This window comes from Euleptes europaea, chromosome 7 (assembly GCF_029931775.1).
Source record: "Euleptes europaea isolate rEulEur1 chromosome 7, rEulEur1.hap1, whole genome shotgun sequence".
Taxonomy (NCBI): Eukaryota; Metazoa; Chordata; class Lepidosauria; order Squamata; family Sphaerodactylidae; genus Euleptes; species Euleptes europaea.
Window position 1 is genome coordinate 8,638,608 of NC_079318.1, and position 12,698 is coordinate 8,651,305.

The 12,698-nt window shown below is 41.7% G+C and overlaps 1 protein-coding gene across 2 annotated transcripts in view; it reads left to right on the top strand.

Moving 5' to 3' along the window:
* Nucleotides 1-12,698, top strand: part of STXBP5 (syntaxin binding protein 5) — a 210,609-nt gene that overhangs the window by 114,002 nt on the left and 83,909 nt on the right. For both annotated transcript variants that reach the window (XM_056852557.1, XM_056852558.1), the window contains exon 8: nucleotides 11,500-11,623. In XM_056852557.1, the coding sequence (XP_056708535.1) occupies nucleotides 11,500-11,623 (124 nt within the window). The remainder of the gene's footprint in view (nucleotides 1-11,499; nucleotides 11,624-12,698) is intronic.

Below are 12,698 nucleotides of genomic sequence, written 5' to 3' on the forward strand. Positions count from 1 at the left end.
TCCAGGAGTGAGAGTATGGGGTCGGGTTCCCCCCCCAGCAGAGGTTGTACTCGAACCGCCAGTGCGGGTGCCTCGGCTCCAAAAGTCGAGGTCAAAACTTGAGCCAAGGTGGCTACCGGGGTGTCCTTTGTACATTCCACAAGGAGAAGAGCGGTGCTAATAGCGACTCGCTTGGCTTCAGCCTGACAGCTGGCTGCATCCAGGATCAGGGAAAAACCCTCCGGCGGGGCTCCCGCCATGGTAGAAAGAGTTTCTCGAGAAATAAGATTATCCAAAAGTCCAGTTAATATTTGTAAATCCTCAGTTGCCAACCGGGCATCGTCCAGTAATTGATCCAAGTCTTGAAGATCTAAACGAGTATCAGTATCCTCCGACGTCAACATCCAGAGAGTTCCTTTAAGAGATTGCCACTGTTCCTGTACCAGTCCCCTCAAGCGGCAAACCTCTCGGGTAGTCCGGAAAAGTTCAGCGATTAAGTCTTGTAACAGAGTAGGATCCTCAGAGAAGGGCTCCAGGGTAGTAGATCACCTGGAGAGCTGCACAGCTCCCATCCAAGTGGCAGGCGAACCCCCCTGGGCTCCAGCCTGGCTAGTAGAATGGTGAAGAGATAGCTGTCATAATGTCAGCCCTTGGCCCACAGAACCAGAAATCACCACAAAGTCATATAGAGTCCAAACAGATGGCTTTTACTGGTCAAATAGGCATACAGTGCAAACGAATAAAATGACAGCTATGAGAGACTCACTAGCTGGGAGATAATATAAGGCAGAAAAGGCGGGAGATTACAAGCATAGGCTGAATACAGTTTCCCAGGAGCTGAGTTCCCAGGCCTAGGTATGCGACCTTGAGGGCCAGACAGTACAGCGCAGAGACAGAGGCAATAACGAAACCGAGATAGCAGCCTGACAGCAGGCAGACCCATGACTGTATCAAAAATTAGAATAAAGCTGAAGACAAACACCAAAACATTCATAGTGCCAAAATACAATCAAAATAACGAACCATGTTAAAAAACAATTTTGTATTACTAAGTTCAAGTGATTGTGATCTGGAAGAACAATGAGTTGAAAAACCAGAGATATCATCAAGGAAGAATGCGCAAAGATCATTCCTGTAGCCAAAAGAAATGAAAAGTCTCGATGGATGACTGATGAAACTCTTAAAATTACTAAAGATAGATGAGAGGCAAAAGTTAAAGGTGACAGAAACAGAATCGAAAGATAAATACAGTGTTCTAGAGATTCGCACATAGAGACAAAGAGAACTGTAATAATAACCAGTGTAAAGAAATAGAAGAGAACAACAAAAAAGGAAGAACAAGAGACTTGTTCCACAAGATTCAAGAAATCAAGGGGGAATTTAAAGCATAGTTAGGCATGGTTAAAGATCAGCACAGAAATACATTAACTGAACAGGATAAAATAAAGAAAAGATGGGAACAATACACTGAAGAACTATACAGAAGAGATGAGAGAAAGACAGACTCCTTTCAAAAAGAATCTTTTGAAGACGAACCTACAGTTTTAGAAAGTAATGTGAAGGCTGCATTGAGAGCAGTTGGGAGAAACAAATCACCAGGAGCAGACGAGATATCAATAAAGCTATTCCAAGCCACAGAAACGGAGTCCATCAAAATCTTAACAAGAATATGCCAACAAATATGGAAACAAGACAATGGCTCACAGATAGGAAGCAATCAACATTCCAATTCTAAAAAAGGAGACTTCCAAGACTGCAGCAACTATCAGACCAATGCATTAATTTCTCATATGAGTAAAGTGATGCTCAAAATCATACAACAAAGAAAGTTACCACAAATGGACTGATAAATGCCAGATGTTTAAGATGGATTCAAAAAAGGAAGGGTCACTAGCAATCATATTGCAAATTTACATTAGTTATTGGAGCATACAAAAGAATTTCAAAAGAAAATCAGGTTGTGTTTCATAGATTACAGCAAAGCTTTTGACTGCGTAGGCCATGAAAAGCTGTGGTGGTTTTTTGTTTTTTTAAAGGGTGTGCCACAACATCTGATCGTTTTGATGTACAACTTGTACTCAGGACAAGAGGCTACTGTTAGGACAGTATATGGAGAAACAAAATGGTTTTCAATTGGCAAAGGTGTCAGACTAGGATGTGTTTTATTTCCCTATCTGTTCAATCTATGTGCAGAACATTTCATAAGGAAAGCTGGATTAGATTTAGATGAAGGTGGAGTGAAAATTGGTGGAAAGAAGATTAATATTTTGAAATATGCAGATGACACCACATTACTGACGGAAAATAGTGAAGACTTGAAACAGCTACTGCTGAAGGTTAAAGCAGATAGTGCCAAAGCAGGATTATAGCTGAACATCAAGAAGACAAAAGTCAGAAGGAATTATACAACTTTGAAGATGATGATAAAGAAATTGAAATTGTTCAAGATTTTTTATATCTTGGCTCAGTCAGCTACCGAAAGGGAGACTGCAATCAAGAAATCAGATGGAGATTGAGACTGGGAAGGGCAGCCATGAAGAAGCTAGAAAAGATTCTTAAGTGTAAGTATATGTCGCTGGTGACCAATATCAAGATAATTCATACCATACCCCATTACTAGGTGTAGGTATGAAAGTTGAACAGTGAAGACAGCTGAAAGGAAACAAGTGACTCATTTGAAATGTGGTGTTGGAGAGTTTTATGGATACCATGGACTGCCAAAAAGACAAATCAGCGGGTTCTAGATCAAATCAAGCCCAAACTCTCCCTTTAAACTAAAATGACCAAACTGAGGCTATGGCACTTTGGTCACATTATGAGAAGACTAGAGTCACTGGAAAAGACAATAACGCTAGGGAAAGTTGAAGGCAGCAGGAAAAGAAGGCCCAACATGAGATGGATGGATTCAATAAAGAAAGCCATGGCCCTCAGTTTGCAAGACCTGAGCAAGGCTGTCAACAATAGGACATTTCGGAAGTCCTTCACTCATAGGGTCGCTTGCAGTCAGAAGCAATGACAGTTCTTAGCATGCTGAATTGTGAATGCATGCACTAATTCTATTGCCATGATGTCTGGATTCCATCTTTCTTTTAAAAAAAGAGTCTCTAACCATTTTCCTTGGAGAGCTGTAAGGGGGAAATTGATTTATAACTCTGAAAGGAAAAGGGCTAGAGTTTCTTTTTAAAACGAAAGCTGGGAATTCAGGGATCATGACAGTAGATTGTTAGAACCTTAGTACATGCTTTCAACAACTGCTAGAACCTTAGTACATGCTTTCAACAACTGCAATTACCAATTCTTTTTAAAAGCCCTCCTGTGCCATGCCATGAAAAAAATGCAGACTTGCTGAGTTGGATACAGCCATGGACAGTTAAATCATCAACAATCATATAAATCAGTCATAAATAAATGTTATGTGTTAAAAATGTTGGTGTTTGTCTAAGTAGTCCATAGCAACGTTAATAGCTGGATTGGCAGTTTTTGGGTAGGTGCTCGTCTGAAAAAAATACAACAAAACCCTGATGCAAACCTGTTCGGAAGGGGAATTGTTCAGTGTGATTAACTTGTGTCTGATCTTTGCATTTGAATATAGCAAGTTTGACTATAGAACATGTTTGCCCAAAATTTGTAGCATCCATATTTGTAACAGTCCTGTGAAGTGATTAGGCTGAGAAAAAGTTACTGACCTAAGGTCATCCAGTTTGCTTCATGAGAAGTGTGAATTTGAACCTGGAACTCCCAGGTCTTGACTGACACTAACTGTGCACCAGAAATATGCCCCTGTGTTAACACTCTAAATGCTGCATCAGATTTATGTCCCTTTGTTAACTGTAGCCCCACTATCTCAAAGTAATTTTAGGAATTATAACTGAACAGCTAGTTGTGGATTAATGGAACAAAGTGTAGGGCAATTTGAACAAAATAGTGAGTACAATTACAGTTAAGGACACATGGATCTTATCTTGGTTAATAGTAAGAAAAAATGGTTTATTATATAAAGTTAGTACACAGTGCAAAATTTTAGGGGATAATTTATATGAATTTATTAATGTTATTTACTAGGATGCAGAAGACTATGTCCGATTTTAGGAAAGAGAGATAACATAGTATATAAAAATTAGTCTTTGGAACTGTAAAATATATTCTGAAACTGACTCTATATCAGTGTAAGTACGTTTTTGTAACACTCATTTGGTGCATAATACCAGACAATCTCATTGTATACTAGGACAGTAAAATAAAAATCCTAATAGCTGATATTTGTTAGGGTGTATGTGACTTTTTCCGTTGAATTTTATGTCCCTATTCTTTGCCAAAAGAACAGCCTTTGAAGTTAAAATTGTCATCAAAACAATTACAGTCCCACATGTATTGAAAGCATCATGGCTACCAAGAAAGTAAACAGTTCTCATCTTGATTAATCAGAACAGCATCTAAAGACGGAACCCAGTTGGTAGTTCTTATAGATATACTTTGCTGGTAACCATGATAACTCCAAAACAAGGAGCAATTAGAGACTCAAGGCAGCATACAGTAAAAGAGAGAAAATATTTTCCTTTTTTAGGGCATCTCATGACAAGAGTCTTCAATCCATTCAGGAGGCAGACGCCTATTTTTGGTGTGTGATGTCACTAATATGGCCCTCTACAGTACCCCAAGACTGGAATTTGTCCTACACCCAAAGGTTAGTGAGTAATACTAGGTTAGGAGTTCATAGTAATGAAGATAATTTTTAGTATCCTGGTCGAAACATATATGCAGTCCTCAGGATTAGACTGGACAGGGATTTTTTTCTGAAAGGTTTTCCAATTTCTATATTTGAAAGGGACACTCTGAAAAAAATGAATTTAATAATGGTTCCATGCAGTACAAGCTGGAACTTTGCTCTAGTGTTGTACAGAATTTTAAAAGGTAGCAAAAAAGCAACATCATATAGAATATCTCTCCTGAAGCTCTCATAACTTAAGTTTACAGATGCTTTAAATAAGTAAAATTAAGTTGGCAGATGCTAAAATATTCAGTCTCAATCCTGTGATGTTGTATAATTTGCAAACTGTGGGTTAGGAAATACTAACACAATTTAGAAGGTGATTATTCTCTACTTTAAAATGCTAGTCTTCAGTAAGAAACGATGGGGGACCTGTGAAGACTTGTGGGAAAGGCAAAACACATTTCCCCACCAGCTCTCTTTAGGTTCCAGCTCATTGCCTCCTTCTAGTGCTGCCAACAACTCCTCTACGTGTTAGCTGCCTGACCAATGCCAATTTTTACATGCCATTTTGGGGTTGCTATGGCAACTCCAAATACTAACTGAATTCTGGCAGTTTGTTTTCTATATGTTTGTGTGCATGGAGGTGTCACTGGTAAAGGTTTGGGGGATTCATCCCAAAATTGGTCTTTCTTCTGAAAGTCAGAATTTTCTGCAGATCTGGGCATTTTCTTGGTTTTATAGAACCTTACAGCGGCATTAAGACTGGCCTCATTGTGCGGTTGTGGTTATCCACATGGGAAAGAGCCCATTGCTATTACATATACTAGTCACCCTTCAGCAGGTGTCTGGAGAGGCGGTGTATAGCTTGTATAAATAGAGAGCAGAATGTATAAAACAAGCACAGAAATCAATATTTTGAAGAGAAAAAAAGGTAGTGTTTAGGGAATACTGACATATGCTTTTCCTATATATGTATGTGTGTGTGTTGGGGAAGGTGCTAGTTGGTGGTGAAGAAAGATATTCTTGTCGAAGGCTTTCACGGTCAGAGTTCATCAGTTCTTGTAGGTTATCCAGGCTGTGTGACCGTGGTCTTGGTATTTTCTTTCCTGACGTTTCGCCAGCAGCTGTGGCAGGCAGCTTCAGAGGAGTAACACTGAAGGACAGTATCTCTCACTGTCAAAGTGTGTCGGAAGAGTAATATGTATAGTCAGAAGGGGGTTGGGTTTGAGCTGAGTCATTGATTTGCAGGGATTGTAAACATCAGTTGGAAGTTGAATTCTTCTGATTTCTCAGCTTGCTATGTTTGCTGCATCTCCGCAAGGCAAATTTGTGGGGAGGGTATCAGAAGCCCAACAAATTGACCTTCTCTTTTCCCCAAACCAAATTGTCAGCCTGGGCTGCAGTTGAAGCTGTAGGATTTGGGTGGGGACAGCAGAAGGATTTTTTTCTTCACTTGAAACTAACAGCTCGGGCTGAGGAAAACAGGAGTAATCTGCTTCTATTCTTCAGCCCTAGCTGATAGCTTGGTGAGGTGGGGAAAGAAGCAATCCATTCTTTCCCCCCACCCAAGAGTGTGGGATGAGAATAGGACCAGGTACCCCCCTCCCTCACAACTAATAGTTTGAGCTTGGAGTGATTTGCTTCTGTTCTGCAGCCCAAACTCTCAGGCCAATTATTCACGCACGAGTTTGCTGCTGACTTGCAGCAGAGCAATATAAGCCAAACTTTAAAATGGTTATTCATGGTTATTCTGACGTTTTAGTTTATTCATTGCAATTTTAGCCCGCAGTAGCCGCAGCAGCCCACAACAACTGAGCCCTCCCCGCCGCCATCATCATCGTCTTTTGTTGTGTTGGCTGCTCCACACCCCAATCCCGCCCACTGGACATCCGCACGTTGCTCCTTTGATGGGGAAGGGGGAACAAAGGGTTACTCCTGTGAAAATGGCAGCCATTGTGAAAATGCAAATAGGTGGCCGTCTAAGTAAATTGATCTCTCGGTGCAAACATTCCGGCAGACGGGAACCACTTTTTAATTTTTTTTTCTTTAAAGCTGCCAATATAGTGATTTTCTGGAGCTGGAGGGGATGAAGCGAGGGGGGAAAGTGGGGGGGGGGTTCCAAGGGGGAAAGGGACAGAGGCAAACTGGGAAAGGGAAGAACGGCCAGAGAAGAAAAATGTTTTAAAAGGGAGAAAAGAGAAAGTGAGTAAACAACAGGGATTTGTAAAAGTTTCAAAAAAGAAACAGCAAAGAAGAGAGTGAGAAGGCGAAGAAGAAGAGCCGTCGGAAGGGGGGAGGAGAAGGAGCTTGCTTGGATTTTGCTGGGCGCCCTCTGTGCCCTCAGATCTCTCCCCCTGGGCCGCAAGCCGGGCCGGCCACTGCTGGAAGGAAGCTGCGAGCCGGGCCTGTGCTTTCCGCGGCCCTTGTAGCGGTTTGCCTTCCTCGAAGAAGCCCACAGGCAGCTGGCTGGCTTCCCTGCCGAGCCCCCTGCAGCCTTTCTCATCCTGCTCCCTGCTCTGGCTGAGCGCAATCCCCCAAGCAAGCCGAATGGGTCTCCCCAGTCTACATGCCGTAATAATAAAACACACACACACACACCTTGAAACTAAAACTGGAAAGCTGTAGGTTTCCAAACTCTTTCAGCCAAGATGCTTGGAGGGTTTTTGCTTGGAGGGTGGGAAAGGGGGACGGGATTATCAGCGTTATGCGACCTTCTTCTCCAATTGGTGTTTGCAAAGGATTGCCAGAGAGGGAGGAGAGTGGGAGGAGAGACGGGAAGGGGGGGCAGGCTGGGCGGGGAGAATTAATCGGAATCCAGGGAGTTTTTCATGGAAAAAGGGCGCGTTGAAGGCGGGGCAGAATCCAGGATCACGGCAAGACAGGTTTCCGATAATGCAGGGATAATTTTCATGGCAAAGTTTTAAAATTAATGATGCCAGAAAGAATTATGTTGATCATTTATGTTTATGGTAGTAGAATTGTAAAATTTATTGTACAGGCTAGGAAAATCTTAGAATGAAGTACATTGCAGGAACAGAAAAACATCCCGAACAATTACCACAGTTATAAGAATCTTTAACAATACTGTAGGCAAATAAGCTACATGTAGCCACAACAAAAGTTGATTCAGGAGTAAGATATTTTATCTAAGACATTAGTGTTCTGTATTTAAAAAAGAAAAGGAACTGCAAATAAAGAATTCTATTTGTCCCTGATTTGTACAGCTGTACTCTATGCTTGCAATTGTTATACAAAAATGGTTTCAAACCGTTACACTTAAGTTATATTTAACAGCTTTAAATATGCTCAGGGTGAACTAGCTACCCAGGTTTTACATTTCGGGTGGCAGAATGCCTAGAGAAATGGCTGTACAACTTTGTCCACTTAAGGCATTTTCATGTGTAGAAAACAACAAATAGGGAACCTGTAAGAACTTGAGGGGGTCACTTCATTTTCCCTGTATCCCGTTTTCCACACTATTTCCCTTTTCTTCCTGGCAGTCCCAATATCGTTTTGTGTTTCCCTGTTTTCTTCTCTTTCCCACTCACCAATCAGCTTTTCTTTTATCTGCCTCCCCCAGTCTTCAGCTTCTATGTTTTACCTCATTTATACCCACCTTTCTCCCCAATGGGGACCCCAATCAGCTTACATCATTCTCGACTCCATTTTATCCTCACAACTACCCTGGATTGTAGGTTAGGCTGAGAGTGAATGACTGGCCCATGGTGACCCAGCAAGCTTCTGTGGTACAATGGGGATTTAAACCAGGACCTCCCAGATCCTAATATGACACTCTAACCACTACACTATACTGGTTTTCAGCTTTCCTCCTGCTCTTTCCCATGCTCTTCCTCTCCCTGGGAAAAATCTGAGTTGCAAAGGTCATGCAGTAGTAGGGCTGTCGATTCGGTTTGTCCCGAACTGAAAAATCGCAGAATTTCCCCTGATTCGGTGGTTTCCGGTTCGAGACGAACCAAATTTTTAAAAAGGCAGTAAACGGGGGAGCCGAATTCCCCGACTTCGGGGTGTTCGGCAAATAAATTCATCAAATTCGGGGTTCGGCGCAGCAGCATAACCATCAGTTACTTACCACCCCCACCCCTTCTCCAGGCTACCCCTGCGCCTTCACAGGGCTTCCCTGAAGGCGCGCGGGGGGCCCTTTAAACAGATCTGCGTTTCCCAGCTGTTAGGCGCAGATCTGTTTAAAGGGCCCCCCGCGCTCCTACAATGCAACTTGCTACTATGTAATCTGTACAACTCATCCAGGTACAGTGGTGGCTATGACTTGATGCCACACAATTTGCCTGGACCCAGTGGCAGCCTCTACTCAAATTGTGTGACTCGGCTGGCCCTGGACAACACACAAATCACCTTGCTACTGCATAGGGCTGTTGAAGAAAAAAATTCAGTAAAGTTCAGCTTTGGCAAAATTCGGCCCTTTTAAATTCGGGACGTACCGAAGTCCGAACTCCCCCGCTTTGGATCCGTGAAATTTGGCGTGAGATCCGGAGTTCGGGGGAAATTTGGGGGGGGGGAAGAGCCCCCCGCGCTCGCCTTCACTGGGCTTCCCTGAAGGCGTGGGGGGCCCTTTAAACAGATCTGCGCCTAACAGCTAGGTGCAGATCTGTCCCCCCCCCCCGCGTGCCTTCACGGTTCTTCCCTGAAGGTGCGTGGGGGGCTCTTTCCCCCCCCCAATTTCCCCCAAACTCCGGATCTCGCGCTGAATTTCACGGATCCGAAGCGGGGGAGTTCGGACTTCGGCACGTCCCAAATTTAAAAGGGCCAAATTTTGCCGAAGCCGAACTTTACCGAATTTTTTTTCTTCAGCAGCCCAATGCAGTAGCAAGGTGATTTGTGTGTTGCCCAGGGCCAGCCGAGTCACACAATTTGAGTAGAGGCTGCCACTGGGTCCAGGCAAATTGTGTGGTATCAAGTCATAGCCACCACTGTACCTGGATGAGTTGTACAGATTACATAGTAGCAAGTTGCATGGTAGTTGCTGCTGGTTAAGGCCCTGAGGTGTCTTCCAATCGAAGTAGGAGAAAGGAGAGCAGAGTAGGATTGGGAGACCTAAGTAGCCTTGGAATGGGTCCTGCCTCCTCCCTTTCCCCTTTTACTGCAGAAATCAAGGCTTGAAGGCTAGTAATACTGTTGTGGTTGCCTAGCAACCCCCATAATGGCCACTGAGATGTCAGTGGGCATCTGTTTCTTAAAGGTAGAGGTGCTGCTGCTGTTATTTTGGCAAGTTTTAACCCTTGATGTATTTCTCTTTAGATTTCGGATTTTTCTGCAAACCTGTGGCTTTTCTCAGGTTTATAGAAAGATGTCTTCTCTATTCATGGCTCCAAACTCTGGATTTTAGTATCCTTAAATGGGGCTATGTTGAGGATTAGATCTACTGATGTCCCCAAAATACATAGAAAACAACTGAGAAATCTATGCATTCTGCCATTTGTCTGATTTTTTTTTTAAACCATTTTGGGGGTAAAGGAGGCAAAAAATTCTGCAAAATACAAAAACATTCAAAATATTAATTTTATATGCTTTTTAATTCATGAAAGCTTGTTAATAATCTAATGTCTTCAGTTCCAAATATCTTTTTTTTTAATTTAAAAAAAATATATATACCGTAGTTTTGTTTGTGCCATATGCAAAAGGGGAAAGGTGAATTTATGGAGAAGAAATATTCTGCCTCATGTTGGAATGTTTTCAAGCTCTGGGTGTTTTAGTACTACGAAACACCTGAAATCTACCACCACAAACATTTTTGTTTTGGTAGAATGTTTCTACCACAAGATACATTAGAATTTGACTTGGGGTAGAAATACACCCAAATGCAATATAGACTTAACTGTGGTGTGTAAATAAAGCTATTTCTCTTTAGCCTCCATGTTCATAATTTATGTTAAATTTAATTAGTAACATATGGTGATTTCCTGGGGGAGAGACACCACCCCAAAGGATTTCCACCTACCCCATTGCACCGAGAATCCTCCAGTGGGAATTTCAAAGGTTCAGGTATTGAATCAGGGTCTGGTATAACTTTCAGAAGCCAGGATTGATAACTGAGGGGTAGGTTCACAGGTGTAAGATGATTTTACTTTTCAAATGAACAAGAAGGTTTATTTAGAAAAAAACACATTGATTTAAATATTAATAGTCAACAATGAGATGTTGGATTTCTGATTTTAAACTGCACAGAAAGGGGAAAAAACTTTCGACAGCTTTTTTGTGTATAAAGACAACATACACTTGCAATTTAATAGCACACTAGATAGACCCAACAAAAAGTGCTGAAATATTGTAACCTGATTTTACTCTCAGTTACCCAGACAGGAGAACTTAAGGAAAGATAAGATACCTTATACTGATTTTTAATCTACACTGCTTTTAAGGTATTTGGGGCTAACTTTACAACTAACTCAATAGGGGTCTCAGTCAAGGCACATTTCATAACTAAGCAAGGTTCTGTTTAGTATGATGTAAATATATTAAGTAAAATTAGTAGATACAACAAGAACAGCAGGTTGGGTATAACCAACTGCTAAGGGAAACATTATGGCATATTCAAACATATGACGCTTGTGTTAAATAACCCTTCAACAACTCTTCCATCTAATTTTTAACTGACCAAATATTAACTCCAGCTCCTCGGACCACAGTTCCTATTGACTGGTTCAGAGCACCACTCACACCAGTTTCTGTGTTGCAGGAATAGTTTTCACTGTTCATCTGTGACAGTAAGTTTGTTTTTAATTGTCATTTCTGTTAATACTATGAATACATTGTGATTTTCCCCCCATGTGCAGGCAATCCATTCTGTAGCTTGGCATCATGAAGGAAAGCAATTTATTTGTAGCCATTCTGATGGCACCTTGACTATATGGAATATAAAGAACCCCACCAAGCCATTGCAGACAATCACTCCGCATGGTAAGTGCAGACCGATACTTAAGCATAACATATACAAGATATAAAATATGATGCACATCCAGTTTGAAACCACCCAATCTACTTCCAAGTAATATTAATTGTTCCTTTCCCCCTGACTTCTTTGCTCCAAATCACCAGCCTTCATGCACGTGCTTAAAAACATAAACTCCTATAAAACATTTAAAGGGTCTGTCATAAGTATGGTTTCAGTGCCATGCATATTAAAATAGGGTTTCCCTCCTAATTGTTAAGTAATATGATAAAAGTTATCAATAGCAATAGAAAAAGATGACAATGGTGATGATGCTTTGCCTTTTCATAAGACTCAACCGCTTATAACTTTGAATAAATTGGATTGTAGATGGTCAGAATTCCAGGTCCATAGGCTTTGAAAAATGCAGGAACAGCCACATACTTCTCCATGAGTAGAGGATGAAAGAGAGAGAAAATGTAAGACTTCTTTCTTAGTGTGCTGGAACAAATGCCGAGCTCTATGTCCTGAAGGCAAAGAACAGTGATCATGGGCTCACTTGGCACTTCAGAGAATTCTGGAAGTAGCGACACTTTCACTTGGTGCTCTTTTTAGCATAGAACAGCTTTGATGTGGGCTAGAAGCATATTCCATGCTATAGCCTACAGTGTTTTTCACATTATTTTATTTTGTATATTACAAATCAATAAGATAAGAGGATAAAATAAAAAGGTATTCGATTATCAATCAGAAGTGTTTGATTTCAATGATCTTTTAATACAGTAAGTTCGTCCCAGAAAAACCGAATGACCAAAATGCCCCAAACATATATTTAAGGATGTGTCTGGTGAGTCGCCCTGACCTGGATGGCCCAGGCTAGCCTGATCTCGTCAGATCTCAGAAGCTAAGCAGGGTCAGCCTGGATGGGAGACCACCAAGGAATACCAGGGTTGCTGTGCAGAGGAAGGCACTGGCAAACCACCTCTGTTAGTCTCTTGCCATGAAAACCCCATAAGGGGTCACCATAAGTCGGCTGCGACTTGATGGCACTTCACACACACACACTGGTGAGTTACAACACCCAACAATTAGACACTTTACTCA